General features: G+C 33.6%; 1 protein-coding gene and 1 pseudogene across 1 annotated transcript; one reads left to right on the plus strand and one right to left on the minus strand.

Moving 5' to 3' along the window:
- The first annotated feature begins 836 nt into the window (after positions 1-836).
- Positions 837-14,862, plus strand: LOC110709950 (annotated as a pseudogene).
- Positions 1,350-4,880, minus strand: LOC110709981 (protein FAR1-RELATED SEQUENCE 5-like). The gene is made up of 3 exons (XM_021888238.1): positions 4,105-4,880; positions 2,536-3,625; positions 1,350-1,547 (listed from the first exon to the last, which is right to left on the minus strand). Exons 1-3 carry the CDS (start codon positions 4,232-4,234, stop codon positions 1,367-1,369), a joined length of 1,401 nt encoding a protein of 466 aa, XP_021743930.1. The 5' UTR covers positions 4,235-4,880; the 3' UTR covers positions 1,350-1,366.
- Positions 14,863-20,902: the final 6,040 nt, after the last annotated feature.

A 20,902-nucleotide genomic window follows, 5' to 3' on the forward strand; every position in this document is an offset into this window, starting at 1 on the left:
CTGTAGCACGTGCTTCAATGTCTTGCGTCGAAGAGAACCTCTGAACTCGCTTAAGCAACGCAGCAGACTCTTTCTCTAATTTACCAAACGAAGAAAAGGTGAAGGGAATGAACCCATATCCAATCGCCTGACAACGAGCCTCATACTTAACCCGCTTCCGATGAGCTGCATTAGCCACAACCCGTTCAGGAATAAAGTCAGATAACCCTTATTATTATTATTATTATTATTATTATTATTATTATTATTATTATTATTATTATTATTATTATTATTATTATTATTATTATTATTCATTAAATATTATTGTTATTGTTACTGTTACTATTAAATATTAAATATTTATTATTATTATTATTATTATTTTTATTATTAATAATTACTAATTATTATTAAGTATTATTTATTAAATAGTAATTATTAAATATTAATTATTATTATTATTATTATTATTATTATTATCATTATTAAACATTAGTTATTATTATGATTATTATTACAATGGTTTCAAATGTTAAGCCTCCAATAGTTAACTATTGTAATAACTCGCAACTTTAAAATCAAATTTGCATAGTAATGATCATGGCATAATCTGCAATCAACCCATCGTACCAGCCTACCAGGTGTTAGGAAATAGATGAGAATAAAAGATATAGGCTATGTTTTTCATATAGAGAACAAAAGTTAAGTCAAATTAGTCATTAGTTTGTAGGTTCATGTAGATATTTCCATTCTATTTGCATTTATAGGCAGCATATTGACTTAAGAGTTTCTAGTTAATGTAGGTTGTTTTTTCAAGTAGTACCTCATTTTCTTTGTCCCTTCAAAATGTATGACACTTCAATGTTTTGCAGGATATTGACATGTTCACAAAAGTAAAGGAGTTACAGAGATTTAACTCTCAGGACCTCAGTAAGTTGTTAAAGGACTCTGAAAACTTCTCAATTATCCATATTACAGCAAATGGTTTATCTCTGCAGGTGAGTTGATTATCTTAATTTTCACATTTTTGTAAAAGGGGTTTGGTAAGATGGGGTTTGATTGGTTAAAAGTGACAATATATATATATATATATATATATATATATATATATATATATATATATATATATATTACAATAAATGATTTATCTCTGCAGGTGTTGTTTGGTTGCACATAAAAAATGGCATGAAAGAACTGAAATTTTTTATGAATTTGAAAATGAGGGGCTTTGTTTGATAGACCATAAAAAGTGAAATCTGGAAAGTATACAATCATGAGAATTCTCAATGCCTATAAAACATGGAAATTTGATTACCAAGGTCTCGCTGGTAACTCAAAATTCTCATGATTTGTAAATACCTATATATAAATTTCACAAGTTTAGTTAATTCCTAGAACATTTAATGTGGGATTTTAAATTTCCATGAGATACAAATGCCCATAAGAAATCAATTCTTTTGTAAACCAAACAATACCTAAGTGAAGAAAATGAAGTTTGATTGATCACAAACTCACACAAATCAATGGTGACCCTCAATTTTTGAGACACGGAAATGGTGATCACCCTGAAAATGAATTATAAAAACGAAATTATAAATGGGCTAAAAACCCAGCTTAAAAAAAGCGCGCTAGAATTTATTTCGTGAAATAACGAATAACCAAAACGAAATAACATAAAAACATACCCTTATATATAAAAATACGGAGGAAAAGCATATCTATTTTTCAGTTTCAAAAAATCGCTCTTCTTTTTTCTCTCTCTATTTCACTATTTGAAACTCTTGAAAATTCTTAAATTGCATCCATCGAAGACAAAAATTCTCCTCAAGCATGCCCAAAACTAACCTAAAATACTTTAAACGACATCAAGAGAAGTAAGTATTTGATTAATTGTAAATTATTTTTTTATCAGCTTTATTGTTCTTCATCAATGGCGACTTTGAGAGCAATCGGAGGTAAATGCAGAGCTTTAATGGCGGCCGCGAAGGCTTCTACTGTTGCTTCTATTGAATCTTCAGCTACCAAGACGACTGCTGCTAAAAATTATTTTGCTAATTAGGGTTTAATTTTTGTTAATTTTTGAGTTGTTGCATTTAATTTGGTGTAGGAGATGATAATGAAGATGGAGATAAACAATGTGCAGCAAAGTTGAAAAAACAGAAGAGAAAAACTAACAATGATGATTACACAGAATGGGATTGCGGATTACAAACTAAATATGTAAGTACAACTCATGTTATTTTCATCAATCCTTTTGTTATTTTATTTTTCTAATAGATTTTGTGTTTTTTATTTTTCAGGAAGTGCAGCTCAAGCAGCTTAAAAAGCCATAAGTGCAGTAATATTATAATTCGTATAAAAATAAAATAACATGAAACTTTAAAATAAATAACATTAAAAAGATTCAACATAACATGATATATTCATGCATTAAAAATAACTTGCCCACATAAAATAACATGTAATTATACACGAGCTAACATATTCTAAAAATAAAATAATATGAAACACTAATCAGAATAACATGAACTAAATAATACTAAATATAATTACCTTGCCCAGTAATGCTCAAACTCTGCTTCTGTATCAGTATACTTCAAGACATAGTTGAAGATACTGTTAAATCCTTTCAAAGCTTTTAAGTGAGGAATATTCTTTGTTGCATTTTTACCAATATGCCAAGTACAAAGACGATGACAAGAATTAGGGAAAGCAATAGAAATAGCTTTGGCCATTGATTGACATTGATCCGTCATGATAGTTATAGGCTGAATTTGTCCCATAGATCTTAGAAATGTATTGTACAGCCAAATGAAAGAATCATGCTTTTCATTCAAAAGAAACCCAACTCCAAACATGACATTTTTATTGCGGTGGTTCATTCCCACAAACGGAGCACAAATCATGGCATATTTATTGGTTCGATAAGTTGTATCAAACACTAGCAAATCTGAAAAAATTTCATAATCTCGTTTCATAATCCCATCTCTCCAAAAGAAACTAATGATGTGCCCTTTCTCATCAAGCTCCAAATCATAGTAGAAGTCAGTCTCCTTAGCTTGCCTCTCAGCAAACATCTTTAACAACTGCTTAGTGTCACAACCTTCAATCTTCTTTCTCTTCTGCTTTCCTACTGCATTATAAACATATTTAACAACACAACCAACTGATTGAAAACCACCACTCTCTTTCCTAACAAATCGATATGCATCACTTACACCCATACCATTGTCTTTCCAAGAAGTGAACATATCCAATTGATCCTTACTTACATTTCTTTGAGATCTTAACCAATGTCTTTTATCAACATCAACCAATTTGTGGTTGTGGTCCATAACATGTCTTTTACAACGATGGACACCTGACTTATCAACAGCAAACAGTACATGAGCTTTGCATCCAGTCCTAAAATCTGTCTTAGTATATCGCTTTGGAAGACTTTGTTTTTTAAACCCTTCTTTTGAACAAACAAACTCCCTTGCACATACAGTCCCATCATTTCGAGGCCTTGTCTTCCCTTTCCGAATACTAAATCCAAGCCTATAAGCATAATTGTTATACAGATTATATGCTTCATCAGCATCCTTGACTTCAGCATCAAGCAATTCAGATGTATCTGCTTCTGAGTAAACGTGTTGACCAACTGAAAGAATCATCAAATATGCAAAATAACAAAAACTTCTTTTAGAATAACATATATACTTCATTAAAATAACATTTATTTGTTAATTAATCTGCATTACTAAAAATAAGATAATAACATCAATTTCTTAAAAAATGACATACGTTACTTACAAAATAACATCTAGTTCATGCAATTTAAAATTTAAGAATAACATATACTTTATTAAAAGTAACATTTAATTATTAATTGAAAAAAGAGAATAACATCAATTTCTTTAAAAAAAAAATAACGTAAGTTATCTACAAAATATCATCCAATTCATGCAATCTACAATTTTAGAATAACATATACTTCATTAAAAATAACTTTAATTTAACGTTACTGAAAAAAAAAGAATAACATCAATATCTTACAAAAATAACATATAATTAAAAAAGATAACATCCAATTCATGAAAATCACGATCAATTGATTTGAATAAAATTTAAAAGCTTCACCTGCTGATGATGAATCAAATTCATGGTCGTCCACTTGCTCTGCAATGATTTCCGCATCAAAATCAACAAGAGCAAATTCAGTACAACAAGCATCATCGGCCTCAATACCTAGCAAATTTCGCAAAATCATATTCAATTAAGAAAAGTAATTGATGAAAAGAGGAAAAAGAGTGATTGATTTGAGAGAAAAATCGGAGAGAAAAATTTGCAATTGAAAAAATAGAGGGAAAAAAGTATATCAAGAAGGGAGAAAATTGGGAAGAAGTGATAATGGAGAAAGAGCAGGTTGATTATATACTTAACGCCCCAGCAGCAGAAACGCCGTTGTTTTGGAACCCGGAGTACCATGCTGACGGTACTCCGGGAGTAACATAGAAATTGCGTAAAATTACCCTACTTATAACTTTATTTTCATCTTCATCCCTACCAAAACCCTAACCCCAGCCACCCCATCTCAATCGAAACCCTAATGGAGGTGGTTTGGGTCACGGGTTGTGGCTTAAGTCTTGGCAAAGGAGAGAAAGGGAGGGTCGTCATGGGTTTGGGTTTCGATCTAGGTGGGGGAGAAAGAGAGGGGGATCATGGGTTTGGCGTTCTGGGTTGGTGGTGGTCGTGGTCAAAGGACAAAGAGGGAAGAGTGATGACCTGGGTATGGGGTTCTAGGAAGGCGGCGGTCGGGAAATCGGAGGGGGTGAAGGGTCGAGGTGGGGGATAGGATATCGGGTAAGGTCACTGATGGGGGGAATGATTCCTGGGTGTTGGGAGTGAAGGGGAGGGGGAAAGAGTGGGCTAGCAGCAGGTAGGGGCAGAGGTGATGGTGGGGGTGGCTGGGTTGGTGGTTAGATTATTTTTTTATTATTTTTTTAAAATAAATCTAACCATAATTAATTAATTTTAATTCACTATTTATAAAAATAAGGTTATTAGTGAGATAATTTTCTTTTATAGGGTCAATTTGTACAGTTCATTTTCAAAAAGGTCACCATTTCCATTTCTCACAAGCTAAGGCTCCTCATCAAGAATTTCAATCAAAAAAAAATAGAGGTGAAATAAAAGTTTTATGTAGGGACAAAATTATTACTACCCCTGTTTCTTTTTTGTTGCAACAAATGATTTTTTTTTATCTCACAAATAATACCATTTTGTTACAACTAAAATGAAAGGAGGAAGTAGATGGAGTAATACTTATTTGGGGACGGATGGAGTAATATTCATAACCTCCCTTAGTTTCAAATTGTTCTGGGAAATTCAAAAGGGGCCTCAATGTAAGAAGTGATTCAATTTTCTTCTTAAGTTCTACGAGAGTACTAGTATAGTATATTACAGCTTAAATAAAGGATTAAAAGTAGGTTTGCATCAAAATTTACCATGATATTTATTGGTTTTGTCAAGTGACATACGCTACAAAATAGAAAGATTACTTAGCCTATTTTACGCTAGCTATTGCTCTGTTTGGTAGGTTGTAAAATGTTTTACATCATTTTCTCTTTCTTTACTTAGCAATTTTTTACCTTTCCTCCTATCTGTCCTTTCCCTTTCCCTTCCACTCTTTTTTCCCCAATGTATTTTTACAGTTTATTATAAAATGTTGTACATAAAATTTCATTTTACGCAAAAAAAGGTTTTACACCCTACCAAACAAAGTCTATAACCCTTTAGTATTGAATTTATTTATTTATTTATTTATTTTGCTGGAAATTTTCCCAGTTGTGATCCCTCTTTTTAAAAGTTACATAGTGTAACCTTCAAGTACAATTGAATATCAGTAGTAATCTTGACGTTATCCTACTGTTAACAGTCACCATTAATGGGTCCACTTTGTAGTTTTTTTTTCTCGATATGCTTGCTAGAAAATTCTGTTAAAGGTTTTAGGGACCACTTGACTCTTATGAATTCAAATTGAATCCATATTAGGAAAAAAAAAAGCAACCGTAAAAGCCTCAATTTCGAATTCAGATTTTTGCATTTAAAATTAAAATTCATAAAACAAGTCTTTTACGTTTATTTTTTTTATTTATTATTTTTTTTTTGTCAAATATGAGCTCAATTTGATTTCTTATGGTTTAAAATGACCCATAAAATCTTTAACAAAACATTTTTTTTAGCACTTAAATCGAGAAAAAAAAAATTTAAAGTGCAAAGGAGGCCCCACTAACGGTGACCGTTAATGATAGGAAAATGACAAGGTCATCATTGATACTCCCTCCGTTTTTTTTATTTGCATCACTTTTCATTTATGGATGTTTTTTTTTTAACAAAAACTTTTGCATGTCTCCGGTTTACAATAATTTTATTGTACATCGAACATTTTGCGAAAAGTGACCTTTTTTTTTTACAAAAGTGACCTTTTTTCACATAAAATGACTCATTTTTTTCATAAAAGTAATCATTTTTTCACAAAAGTGACCTTTTCTTGCATAAAAATTAGTCTCTCTACCCACAAAATGTACCCTTTTCATTCATAAAAGTTACCTTTTCAATTCACAAAAGATATCTTTTTATGCTCAAAAGTTACCCATTTTATACATAAAAGTGACCCATAAAAAAACTGAATTGAACCTTTAGCATCTAATGACTTCTTTGTACTCTTCTTCTTCACCATTGCAGAATCAAACACTATAAAAAAGTGAAAACAAAAACAAAATAAAAAAAATGGTTATCAAACCTTCATTACAAAACGCTGAACATGAGAAAAAACATTCTTCATTACAATCTTCAATAGGACACATTTTCACTATAACTTTTTTCTTCTTCAAAGATTTTTTATTTACCAATTGAGTTGATTCTACTAAAAAAATTAACATGAGAAAGAAAAAAGGAGAAAAGGTAAAATGAAAATGCAATGAAGAGGAGGGAGAGGATAAGGAGATTATAATTAAATAAAAACCACAAATATACTCATAGAAAGGAAAAAAGGAGAGAGAAAAAATTTAAAAAGAGTTTTAGGAGCAGAAGAAAAAATCAAAAAGAGATATAAATTAAAAAAAAGTAAAATAAAAAATCTCAAAAGCTGACAGTGAGAAGAGGGCAATAATTCCTCAAATTGGGCCGCGCCACACAATAAGTATTGTACACCGGCCATTTTTTAAAATTTGAGTTTTTTTAAATTCATCATTTCTATTTTTGGTGACTTTATACTACTCCTATTTTATCATTTATCTCTTTTACTTTAAACTCTACACAAATTATTTTATCATTTTTCTCTCTTTCATTTTCCCCACTTAAATACGTAGTAATAAAAATAAATTATCCACTCTCACATACTTCCTCCGTTTTTTTATTTGCATCACTTGTGTTTGCACAAAGTTTTTGGAGAGTAATATAATATTGTGAGTAAGTAAATAAAATATTATTAAAGTAAAAGTAAAATGGGTACCATGAAAAAGCAACTATGTGAGAGATGATATATATTTTTATTATTTAAGTGGAGACCATAGAAGAGAGAGAAATGGTTAAATAATTTGAGCGGAGTTTAAAGTAAAAGAAATAAATGAAAAAATATAGTATAAATTTACTAAGTATAGAAGTGATGCATTTAAAAAATACATCCATAAACAATAAGTGGTGCAACTAAAAAACAAAGGGCTTTTTCTTTTATGTCTTCATCTTACTTTTACTACGGTATAATAATTTATATAAAGAGGCACATATGGGAAAAGTCAATATTGTAGTTTTCTTTCAGATTAAAAATTTCCCACTCTTTGACAAATTTCCAAAGGTTGAATATGAGCCAAATTATGTGCTACATTTTTACATGAAGGGGATTTTTCTTTCAGATTGATATGCACAAACTCGCTCGACTCCTTCCTTCACACCTTACTGCTGTGCTATAGTCCTCCCAAGGAGACGAAGCCTCATTGAAACACTTATTATCTGGACTTCGGCTTTTATATTCTTTATGTGAAATAGCTACTCGACACTCTAAGCTTAAACAGGTCAGTAACATTTTGGTTAATATGTAACCTTTCAATTGTATACTCCTTTTGTATTGTCCCCTATAAATGTTCTTACTATTTTAAGAGTATGCCCCATTTTCTCGTAATGAGAAACTTGTTTTCATATGGCACGTAAATAAACCAACAATTTTGTTTAATTGTGGAGCCCATAATGATGAAAAAGCTGTTGATTTATTTACGAAAATACCCTCATGAGAAATAGGAAATTTTGTTGTGCCCACAAAATTCGTTAACAGGGAATTTCCCGAGCTGCCTAATAATCCTTTTGTTAGAAACTTAAAAAGTTTCCTTCATTTAAATGAGTTTTTGGAGGAAAACTAAACCGATTTTTTCAATAGGTTAAATCATACTAAAACATTGAGTTAACATGCATGGTAATGATTTCGTGTGTGTTAACAGTTGTTTCATTCTACAAATCTTGCTCGACGATATGAAAGTGTCAAAACAACTGCTTGATTTAGTGTTCTATGTACTCATTTTCTGCTGTAAACAGGTTCTCTACCTTCATTAACTCGATTAATTATGTTCATGATAATTCTACATCATATCCAAAATGCTGCAAGGAGATTCTTTATTGTTCCATTAAATCTTTTTACAAATTCTCAGTTTGGATTATGTTCCTTAATAAGACTTGTGGTCTATGTTCTGGTTATGTTATGATCATTTGGTGGCCCGATATCAACAGCAATAACATATATGATGTTTAGAACGAAAAAGAACTAAAGTGAAATACTTCCTCTGTTATATATTATTTGCAATTTCAGAGTATTATTTGTGAGACATAAAAAATTTCAAAGTTGCAACTAATATGTAACGTAGGAGGTAGAAAGAAGATCTAAGTCAGTGCATCTCAACCTTCTGCCTTCTTGTTGCTCCTAGTACTGGTTAATGTATATATTGAAATTTCAAATAATGAATAGCTGTTTTATAGGAAACAATTTTGAATTCTTGTATATATTTATTTATTAGACTATTCGATGATGCAACTGATATGTGAAATTGAATTTACTCTTGCATGATCTAGAGATATAGTTATGCTGGTGCTATACCACTTCTGTACTCGGCACTTGTACCTTGTAGTATGTATCTACTCACTGCTTGCATTTCGTCACAATGGAGTGATCTCACTTATGTTCTCCAGGCACATCCTAAGGTATAATGTTGTACTCCGTCAATTTGATGTTAAACAATTCAAAGCTGATAACATTTTGACATTAAGAATGGCTAAACAAGTCTTTCTTTAAAGGCTGACATATATATAGATGCAGCCTTTGGAGCAGTTCGCGTGAATATCAACTTCCTTCAAACAAAGTTGTCAGCAAAGGAGAATGAGTTTCACTCGAATTCTAGTCTAGGCATTGAAAAGGCAGTCAACTTCTGTTGCCAGCAATGTGAGGCTTCTTTGTAGTTTCTCCAGTCATTATTCCAAAATAAGTCTTTTCAAGAATGCCTTCTCAAGAATAAGGTTTTCACTATTTCTATATTTAAAAAAAAAACATTTATTAATCTATTATATTATCCTGTTCTCTTTCAATCATGCTTGGTGGCTGGCTTTTTTCAAGTAGAACCACATCTAAGAAGTACCATCTCACATGAATATGTGGCAAGGATGACTACACAAGAAACAAGGAGCTTTCCATTTGCATATCATTGTGTTTTCATTTTAAAGTAGCTATGGTGTTTTGTTCGAAGCACATATGAGCTTCGCTTGATTTGATGGTTCCTGACGCATGTTTAAACATTTAAATGTAAAGGACAAATTTCATGTGTCTAGCTTCTCTTTGATGTCACATTGGTTGTTTTCTTGGGTTGTTAAATATTGCAAAGGAAGCATGATTAATAGGCTCATTTTTTCCAGTGTTCTTCTCTAGTATACATTTTTTGTCAAGGTATGTATCCAGGGAGCTTTGACCGTGATGATATTTTATGTTATGACATTTAGATATGAATGGGGGGTAAGAGGAAGCTATGGTGAAGTTGCTGGTTGTCATAATATCTAGAAGGATCAGACATCAGTTTATTAAAAAAAATGAATGAAAAAGAAAGAAATTTCGTACTTGGCATTTGTAATCCTTATGATATTTGTTTGAAGTGATTTTCTTGCAGATAGGTATTATTTTTATTACTGGAATTGGACCACCATGCTTTAATATTTCTTACAAAGTTTTGTATTATGTATCAATGTAGGAGTTATATATGGGAAGGGAGGAGTCCTTCGGCTAGTTCAAGCTACCTTGAAATTGAATATCTCACCAATTCTCAAGGAGCCTCTGGCTGTGGTAGCTGCTGTTTCTAGGCTAAAAGCTCGAGTTCTATCAATTGTAAGTCCAAAAAGTGTAGATTTCTCCAAGTGATCCTCTAGAATTGGACTTATAATTCCACTTCAGTTAGTTCAGTATCTGTAGTTTGGCTGAAAATGGTAACCAGTGAACTTCAGATTTGCAATTGCTAAGAGGGCTATTGATTTGACTTGAGAAGCATTGGCTTTTTGCAGCTGCTGCATTTTTGTGAATCAGAAAGCGTATCTTATCTGGATGAGGTTGCCAGCATTCCCGAAAGCCTAGAGCTAGCAAAGTGTGTTGTTGTAGAGGTATTTTTTAAAGCAATTTACATTAGTCACATATGACTTTTAAAACCAAGGATCTACTATATTTCGCTAATGATCCATGAATTGACTAGGTTATTACATTGCTGAAGACCATGCTTAGCAGGGATCTTAAACTACGTGTGAATCACTCGGGTAAAACACACCCAAGGGGGCTTTTGCAGCTCAATATATTGCGCCTGACAGATATCTTCTCTGATGATTCAAATTTTCGTTCCTACATTACAACATATTTCGTGAGCTCTCTCATGCCTTATTGTTTTATTAATTATTCAATAGTACACTTAACATATGGTTTCCCCTTTACCCATAGTCGTTTTCAATTTATACTTGGCGATTTGGCATGTTTAATTTGTACATGGTTATTTGCAGAAATAGGGGCAAAATTTGCCATATAACATGTTTCAAACTTATTATACTTTTATATTAATTGTCTTATAAACCACTTTGCATTTATATATTCAATTTGATGCCTAATTTTCTCTATTCGTGTCATGCACATCATTTTTTGTCCAGGCTGAATTGCTGGCAGCAATCCTGTCAATTCCTTACCAACAGTTTTTGGCTAGTTGGTGTTCATCTGACTTGCCTATAAAGGAAGAAGATGCTTCACTGGAATACGAGCCTTTTAATATGGTTGGGTGGATTTTGGACTCGTCTTCAATACTAGATATGATAAATGTAAAAACATATGAATCTAACTATATTCCAACCAACAATGCCCAAGCATCTTATGCCCTTCAACGAACTTCTCTATTGGTTAAAGTGATTTCCAATCTTCATTGTTTTGTGCCTAAAATTTGCAAAGGTCAATTTTTCTTAATCTAATTTTTTTTCATGTACATCAAAACATTCATCTAAAAGTTCATCAACTTACTATTATTTGTAGTTAACATGTAACTTGTGCTTTCAATCTAAATTACATACAAGAGAAGAATTTATTTCTTCACAAGTTTCTTGAACGTCTGAAGATGGATTGGCGCGATCCAAAGGTTGGATTTACATTCATCCCTGCACCTCAAAAAGCTGCTACTATATGCAAGAATCTATGTAACTATAACTCCCTGACCACCTCTTTTAGTTTTTGATATAAAAACTTCTGCATAATTTATGAGTATCTGGTATAATTTGTGTAGGTTCATTATTGAGTCATGCAGAATCCTTAGTCCCCACTTTTCTTAATGAGGAGGATGTACAGCTATTAAGGTAATTTGGCGTCTTACATGCAGTGTGTTAAATGATCTAGTACCCTAGAATTTGCTCCTTGTGCTTCTATTTTCTTAACCAATTCTCTACATCTACATCTACTAAGCAGGTTTTTAACCTGAATGATCTATGTTAATTCTTCCTTGCGCGCTACTTTGGCTATCTTTAGTTAAGTATGCCAATGTGGAGATGAATTATAGCTCAAAGCAAAGAGTCATAAACCATGAAGACATTATGTTAAATAAATCATTCGTTCCGTTTTTTTATTTTCTGTTGCAGGCTTTTTTTCTTTCGATTGCAGTCACTTATTGGCCTGGTTGATTATGAAGTCAATATAGGACTGGTAAATGTCGTGTATCTTTGACATGAAATGGAAGGAACTGTTTGCAAACCTGACCTACCTATCTTGACTGCACAATTCTTGACTGCTGTTATAATTGCTTTTCGGAACTTCAATATTCGAGAGGTTGTACAGCTTCTCTTCGAGGGACTATTGGTTTTGATCATAAGTCTCGACACTCTAAATTGAGAGAAGGTAATTCAGTTTTTCCAGGAGTGGACGATTCTTGCATTATCAACGTTGAGGATATTACTGAAGCAGATGATGGTGCAAAGCATGATCAAAAGACAAGTAAAGGTAAAGCTATCAAGGCTCTAGCTGAGTGTATAGTCGAGACTGAAAAGGAGATTTATAATGTAGAGACAAGTAGTGGATCAGATTCAAGCACTACAAGAGGACAAAACCCCAATGAGAAAGTTGGTGATGATGAATATACATCGCCAAATGAGCATTTACATAGAAATGAAGGTGGAGGTGTTCAACAAGATGAAAGGGTTGAAAGTGTACATGGCGAAGAGAGTCAAGTAAGGAAACGTAAGAGAAATTTAATGAACAATATACAACTATCGTTAATTGAAAGGGTGTTGCAGGATGAACCTGATATCCATAAGAACATTGCTTCTTTACAATCATGGGCTAACATATTAAGTTCACATGTAAGAGAATTTAAGCTAGGTTTTTTAAATAATTATTTGATGTTATTATGCTTTTGATAGATGGTTTATATATGTGATTATTATCTTTGGTCCTTGAAGGGTTCAGAAATCACATCTTTACAACTTAAAAATTGGTGAGCCAATTTTCCCTTACGAGGTCTATATACATTATCGACTACCTTATTTGTTTCTGATTAAAACTTAGAGATGTCTGTTTTCTCTTCAGTTGTTTATCCTGCGTTGTTCAGCTAGATTATTAAGATGATGCCCCTCCTTACCTATCCTAATTCCACTCTTTATAATATGTGCTTGCTTAATTGCTGCTAAGCGTTGCTTAGTTCACCTTATTTTTGTTTATCTGATCTGATCTGAACTTAATTTTTCTAATTAATTCTAATCCGAACTTGAAAAAAAGTAAAATATAATGTGTGCTATGATCCATATCTAATAAATCCTTGGTAGACTATTAAGATAGCAATGCTTTTCATTAATGGTAAGCTTTGCATTTCTTAGTTAACAAAGGTGTAATTTCCGGAAGCCTAGGTTTGTGTAGATATGCCATATGCAGGATCTTATTTTAGACTTTGATATTTTGTTTGGATAAAATGATGAGAAAGAAAAGAAGGGGAGGGAAGAGAAAGGGAGAGGAGGGAAAAAAAATGAGTTTTCTATTCAAATCGCATCATTGTTGGAAAGATCAAATTTTTACAATTTCATCCCTTCATTTCTCTCCCTTCCAATTCCCCATTTGTTATCCAAGTGAAAGATAATTAATCCCTCCATTTCTCTTCCCTTCCTTTTCCTCCATTTCCTTCAATCTAAACAAAGTATGAAAGTGCTTCTAAGCCCAGCGATACCTCATATGGACTTCTTCATTCAGGACCTAACTACACAATAAGAATGTAAACCTTGAAAAAAAAATGAGGGTCAATTAAGAAATTATGATTGATGATTTTGTGATTTTTCTAATAGAACAAACCAAGATATTCAATCACATACTACGTAAGATTAACCACATAAATATTCAGCTTTAAAGTCAAAAAAATAGCTAGAAGAAAATACGGGTACAAATTTTATACTGAATATTAAGCAATTAAGTTACTCCCTCTATTCTCGAAAATTCGACTCACTTTCCATTTGCCAATATTTCATGTGCGTCTTAGAACATAAATATATTTAGTTATGTATAAGTTAAAATTTATTTATGTATAACTTGTGGCTTCTTGAGTAAGCCTTGTGCTGGTAACCCTTGGTGAAAGTAAGGATAAGTCAATGCAAAAAATCAGAAAACGCAAGAGAAAAACTATTTGTTGCCAAACATTCCACCTTTGGATCGTCCTCTAATTTGGAAAGCTTGTTTTTGACATCAAATGCTTCATTTTGGATGGTCGTACGTTGTTTTGATCATTGGTTTCAGAATTGTTGTTGGACGGTCTTGGCATTTTTAGCTGAATTTTACACCTTTTGTTCTCTATTTTTGATCTCTTATTGTTTGGTGATTGTTGGTGGGTTGTGAATCTTTGTAGACTGATTTGGGGTTATTTTTCCCTCATTTATCGATAAGAGAATTATAGGGTGGACTCTTAAATGATCCTGTGGTTTTTATCCTTCACATCAAAGGGGTTTTTCAAGTACAATTCGTGTGTGTTGTTATTATCATTTCTTGGTTTTGCTATTGCATTATCACTGTTTTTATGTGTTAATTTAGTCGTGTGAAAATTTGGGTTGAACGGATTAAATTGTTATGTAATTGTCTTGTGTGTGACATTGTGGATGTCATAGTGACCCCTTTCTGATCCTTACACCAAGGATGGTCACCCATTATCGGAGGAAAATTTTATAGTTGATACACAAGTTGGGCCCTTTGTGCAGACGGCTTTGGATTCTCTTGAGAGTCCTATGGAGGACCAGACTGCTTCTGCTGCTGCTAATGACCACAGTCCTGTATCGGTTGTACAAAGAGAGTTTAGGGATAAATATGAACCCAAGTCTTGAGACTTCCTACCCCAAAAGTTCAAGCAGATTAAGCATCCAAAACGAAGGTCTGGCTACATATACGAGTTGTGTAAACTTTCTGGAAGTTCGAGCTATTTTACTTATTGATTCCCTAGGGAAAGACATTGCAAAAGGAACTGTATATCAGAGTTCTTGTATAGCATCTTTTACGCTTTGTTTGGACAACAAAGAAAGAAGGAAAGGGAAAAAGGAAAAAGGGAAGGGAAAAGAAAGGAAGGGGGATGTGAGCTCCATTTTCCCTCCAAATCTCTTCAATTTTGGAAGGATTATGCTTATTAAATAGAGAAGGAAAATGGATCTTTCCCTCTCCTTCCCCTTCCTTCCCCCAATTCTTTATCCAAACAATAGACTTTATCCCCCTCCCTTTCTCTTCTCTTCTCTTCTCTTCTCTTCTTTTCATTTCCTTATGTCCAAACAAAGTGTTATTGAAAAGGTGTGCTCTTAACAATGGCATTTCGTAAATGACTAATGTTCGATTATATCCTAGAATAATTATCATGTATGCTTCAGAGTTCTGACCCTAGTGTACAGCTCTTCCATCTTATATCTATGATCATTACCATTTTTGCTACTACCTCCAGACCGTACTATATGTAACTTTGGGGGTATTATTTTTTAGATATAAAAAATTCCAAAGTTGCATAAAATACAATCTGGAGATAGTATTTATTTGTCGTTTAAGAGTATGTGGGTTAAATTGCATACTATGTTTTAGGTAAGATAATCAGTGTCAAACTGTCAAATGGCTGAAGAAAACGAGGAAGTATAAATGGAGTGTTGTGAGACATGGTGAAATGTCTCACAACTATTAAAATAACATAAAAGTATAAGGAAGAGAGAGAAAGGAGGAGAGAGATAGGAAGAGTAAAAAAGGTGATGTGTGCTCCACTAAAACTTTTCAGACATATATCACGTGCAAAAACGGACAAAAATTTATGAGGACAATACCACTGAGTTTATATTTTGTTCCACTAAAACTCTAGTGGAGTTTTTGAAGTAATACTGAGACAATATTTTTTACCACTGAGAGTGTATTTTGTACCACTGAAACTGTGATATTATTTGATAATTCAATGAGACAACTTTAAACTGGCGCCTAAAATGCCTACATTACCCTTGCGAGACATGACTTTATTGTCTCACAACCCTCTATTTGGAAGCCCTCGAAAAAAAATCACTTACACTCCTCGTTCTCCTAGAATCTTCGTAAAAGGCTAATGAAAAAAAAAAAATCAACTCTTAAAATTAGACAGTTGGTTAGGTTGGGTTTGGGTCACTAGTCATTTTGGAACAGATAATTTTAGATCCCGAGTCATAAATTGCTCAACCCTGACAGGTGTTTTGGGGTTCAGGTCAACCTTACGGGTGAATAATATTTTTTTTTAATATATAATTTATTTATGTGTTATTAGTAATATCCAATTTTTCAAGCTTGTTTTGCTATTTATTTTTCAATTTTTTAATTGAATCTTCTTGCCAATATTAATTTAGCCATTACATTTACTACATAATTTAAACATCATGTTTTATGTGCAGTGTGACCGCTCGTCAAAAAAGTAAAGTAATCTATGAAACACTAAACCAAGAAACCACTATAACAATGTCCGAGTAATCCCTATAACACTAACAAAGTAACCTCCCATTTTGTGTGTCCAGCCACTTATAAAAGTGGGTGTAATTTATATCTTGATATAATTCCTTGATATCACTAACTTCAAATTATATAGTCCGTATTTGATGATGTTACGAAGTAATATTTATGTGTATATAATATCTTTGATTAAGTAATAATATCCTTATAGATCGAGTTGTCTATTATCTCCCTAACCTAATTTAAATCATTATGTTATCTTCAATAGTTATCTTTTGTATATAGACTCGTATTTAAAGTTTATTAGTGTAATACAATCAACGATGTTGGTTATACAAAATCTGAATTAAACATCATCTGATAGCGAATAGTGGCGGTTTATGTGGGCTATGCGGTCAATGGCAGCGTGGGTAATCCTGGGCACCGTGCCGTGCCGGGCCGCCGCGGGCCGTGCCTGGCGGGCCGCAGGCTGGTTCGTGCCGTGCCGGTCGTGCCGGCGGGCCCAGGATTTCGTGCCGTGTCGTGCCGGCCATTTTCACAGGCCAGCCCACGGCACGGCACGGCCTCGTGCCTGGCGGGCTCGTGCCGTGCCGACCACGTGCCGGGCTGCGGGCTGGCCTGCGCGGGCTGGTGCAGTTTTCATTTTTTTTTTTTTTTTATTTTTTTAATGACAACATTATTAATTAATAAGTTTATAATGTATATAAGTTATAAAATTATAATTATAAGTTTTATAAGGTAACTTATAAGTTTATAACTTATAAGTTATAAGTTATTAAGTTATGAATTTTATAATTATAAGTTGAATATTTATGTTTTATAATTTGTATATTCAATATTTATATTTATATATTTACTTTATACTATTACTTTAAAATTTAATGTTTATGATTTATTAGTAATTGGTATAATTTTATTTTATTTTAATATGAATTTACAAATTGTAACAAAACGGGGAAAAAAGGCAAATTGGACTTTGGATGTGAATAATGCGTACTTTATATTATTATTACTTGAGTTGAGAAAATTATACAATGATAACAATGATAAAAATCATACAATGATGGTATTAAACAAAAATTGGAAAATGATAAAATTGATATTTTTAAAATCGTACAATATACAATAATTGTCTATTCTTCTTCTCCTTCTTCTTGCTCGTCTTCGTCTTCGTCTTCGTCTTCGTCTTCGTCTTCGTCTTCGCCTTCGCCTTCAAGGTCATCAGCTAGTTGCATAGATTGGGAACTAGCCGAACCTGAACCGGAAGCGGAGGTTCCTTCTTCGTTGTCGTTGTGGTCGTAAGAACGGTCTTGTGAGCGATTTTCCGCATCCAACCAATCTTTGAAACACACGCACATTTCTAGTGTTTCGGGTTTTAGACTTGTTCTTCTATCGTCTAAAACCCTTCCGGATGCGCTGAAAGCTCGTTCGGAGGCGACGGAGGAAACTTGGATAGCAAGAATGTCTCGTGCCATTGCCGCCAAAGTTGGATGCTTCGAGCTTTGTTGTTTCCACCATGCAAGGAGGTCGAGGCTGTTTATCTCATCGTCGTCCATGCCTTTGGTGAAGTCGTAACTCAGGTACATCTGCAACTCCGAGACGTCACTTTGCGTTCTCCTGATTGATGAATCACCTGAAAACCTTGAAATCAAGTTAGTAGCTTGTGAAAATAAATGTTTGGCCTTCTTACTTACGTTTTTGGATGGTTGGGAAGGCCCTGAGCGAGGAACGGTGCCATATTTGGCTTCATAGACTCTATATAAAGCAAAAAACTGATCCTTCACATTAGTCTTATAGTTTTCTACATCATCGTCAAGAAACATGCATTGAAAGTAAATGTCAACTAACATAAATGTGTTTTCATACTTTTGCCTAGGATCTAATATGGAAGCAAAAATATAAATCAAAGGAATCTGACTATAATATTTACGCCACTTTTTTTCCATTGCTGGAAGATACTGATCATAATCACTTTGATCGCGATGATCAGCGAAAAGTTGGGCGAGTAAGCATGCATTAGAAAGAAAGTTTTGAGCACAAGGATTGTAAACAGTAGAAAAACAATACGTCATGTTATATAATAACTGTAAAAATTGCATATATCTTTCACAGTTATTCCAATCATCATCATACAAAGCATTTTGTGGAAATTTTTGGTTGTAAAATAATGTTAACGGGCCCTTGTACTCAATTGCCTTTGTTAACATGTCATAGGTGGAATTCCACCTAGTTGGGCAATCGGTTCTAATTTTTATTACCCTTATCTTTTGTTGTTTTAGAAAACTCTTCCATTCTTGGTATCTCATGTTAGAGCTATTAATAGACATAATAGCATCTCTGATTTTGCTGTAGTATGGGCCAATTGCCCGAACTCCATCCTGTACACATAAGTTAAGTACATGGCAAACACATCTAGTATGAAGAGCTTCACCGTCTAATAGTACATCGGTTAAGTTTTGTTTGATAAGATTAGCTGTGTATGTCATAGAGGTTGCATTATCAAAAGTCATAGACATCATTTTATCTCGAAGGTTGTATTCGTCTATTGCTTGCATTAAATGGTGAGCAATGTTAATGCCGGTGTGTGGGTATTCCAGCATTTTGAAATGTATTATTCTTTTTTGTAACATCCATTGATCATCTACCCAATGGCAAGTCACACATAAATAGTGATATTTATAACCACTATCCCAAGAATCGGCTGTTAAAGATACTCTACAGTTAAGGTTACTCAATTCGGCTTGTAACCGGACTTTGTACTCTAGGAAATTTTTCATTGCGGCGGAACGAACGGTTTTCCTAGAGATTCTTTTATGTTGGGGTTGTAGTGCTTTGTTAATGTAGGTGTTGAATGCGTCACTTTCCGAGAAAAGAAAAGGTTGTTCGGCGTGTACTATCATTTTTCCTAGTTCATCCCTATCCCTCTCATAGTTGTATGTAAAGCCGTATGGATGGAATTGGGAAATTTTGGGCTGGGTTGGATCACTAGCTGGTTTTGCACAAGCTTTCATGTGTCTAGATAAGTGTCCCGTCCCGTTTTTGGTAACTGCCGTGAATACACTATTACATGTTTTACATTTTGCCCATTGTTCACCATCTTTACTTAGGACAAAATAACGCCATACCTCACTCCTTCGGTTTTTCAAAAGTAGCATCTCAGTTTCGGTTAACCATTCATGATGTGTGTGATGGTTAGTAGGGGGACTAGTGGGAGTGGCAGTAGAAGGGGTAGAACCGGAGGGAATTCGGGTACTTTCTTGGCTACCTTGGCTAGAACAATAGTTTTGTTGATTACCGATATAATTAGGTGGAAATTGGTATGGTGGTAGTGGAAATTGGTTTAGTGGTGGTGCTGGAAATCCCGACGTATTATATGGCTCATAGCCCGGGGGGAAGTAAATGGGGTCATTGGTTTGACTCGTAATTTGGGGGCTCGTTGTATTTGGTGGTTCCCTAGAACTACTACTACGGATAAGTCGGCCTTTCCCCCTAGACCTAGATGATGGGTTGTTCGATGCCATAATTAACAATTAATTTTTTAATAAAAAGTGGTTAACTATAATAATAATAATTAATAACAACAATTTTAACAATAAAAATATCAATAATAATAATTAATAACAACAACTATAACAATAACAATAACAACAAAAATAAATAATAACAACAATTGTAACAATAATAATAATTAATAACAACAATTATAACAACAACAATAACAATTAACAACAATAATAATTAAACAAGATTATTCAAATAATAACAATAAAACAATAATAAATTTAAGATTAGTTTAGATCTTACAACCGTGCTTCAACGCTCCACTAATTACGATTACGAACTTTTTAATTTTTTCCGATATTAGGAAAATAATTAGAGAATTTAAGAGAATAATTAGAGAATTTAAGAAAATAAGGATTATTAGAGATTTAGAGAATATAAGAGATAAGAAGAAGAGATTGTGATTTTGTGATTTGGGAATGAAATGGAGGTGAGTATTTATAGAATTTTTGGCAAAAAACTAGCCGTTTATAGCCGTTTAACTAGCCGTTGGCCCGCGGGCCGTGCCTGTGGGCCGTGCCTGCGGGCCATGCCCGTGCTCGTGCCGGGCCGTGCCTGGGAATTCTCCACCGTGTCCGTGGCACGGCCCGTGGCACGGAAGTCGAACTTCGTGCCGTGCCGGGCTGCTCCGAACGGCGGGCCGTGCCGGGCGGCACGCGGGCCAACCCGGCCCGTGCCCAGGTTTAAGTGCGTGGGGTATGCGAATCTAGTTGGTGCGGGTTGATAGGTTGGGTAGGTGGCGATTGGTGTTCAATTGTTCATATAAGAGAGAGACAGATGAGAGAGAAATGAATATCAAATGGTAGACGGATGATCAAACCCAATAAAAAAACTGATTTTTATTTTTCAATAAATAAATTTTTGTAT

This window comes from Chenopodium quinoa, unplaced genomic scaffold (assembly GCF_001683475.1).
Source record: "Chenopodium quinoa cultivar QQ74 unplaced genomic scaffold, ASM168347v1, whole genome shotgun sequence".
In the NCBI taxonomy this organism is placed as follows: Eukaryota; Viridiplantae; Streptophyta; class Magnoliopsida; order Caryophyllales; family Amaranthaceae; genus Chenopodium; species Chenopodium quinoa.

Excerpts from the sequence above, each read along its gene's own strand:
- LOC110709981 (XM_021888238.1), bottom strand. The coding sequence starts at position 4,234 with ATGATTTTGCGAAATTTGCTAGGTATTGAGGCCGATGATGCTTGTTGT. Across the intron at positions 3,626-4,104 it reads ATTTGATTCATCATCAGCAG|TTGGTCAACACGTTTACTCA; the intron begins GTGAAGCTTTTA and ends TGATTCTTTCAG. Across the intron at positions 1,548-2,535 it reads TTTGAGCATTACTGGGCAAG|GGTGATCACCATTTCCGTGT; the intron begins GTAATTATATTT and ends ATTCATTTTCAG.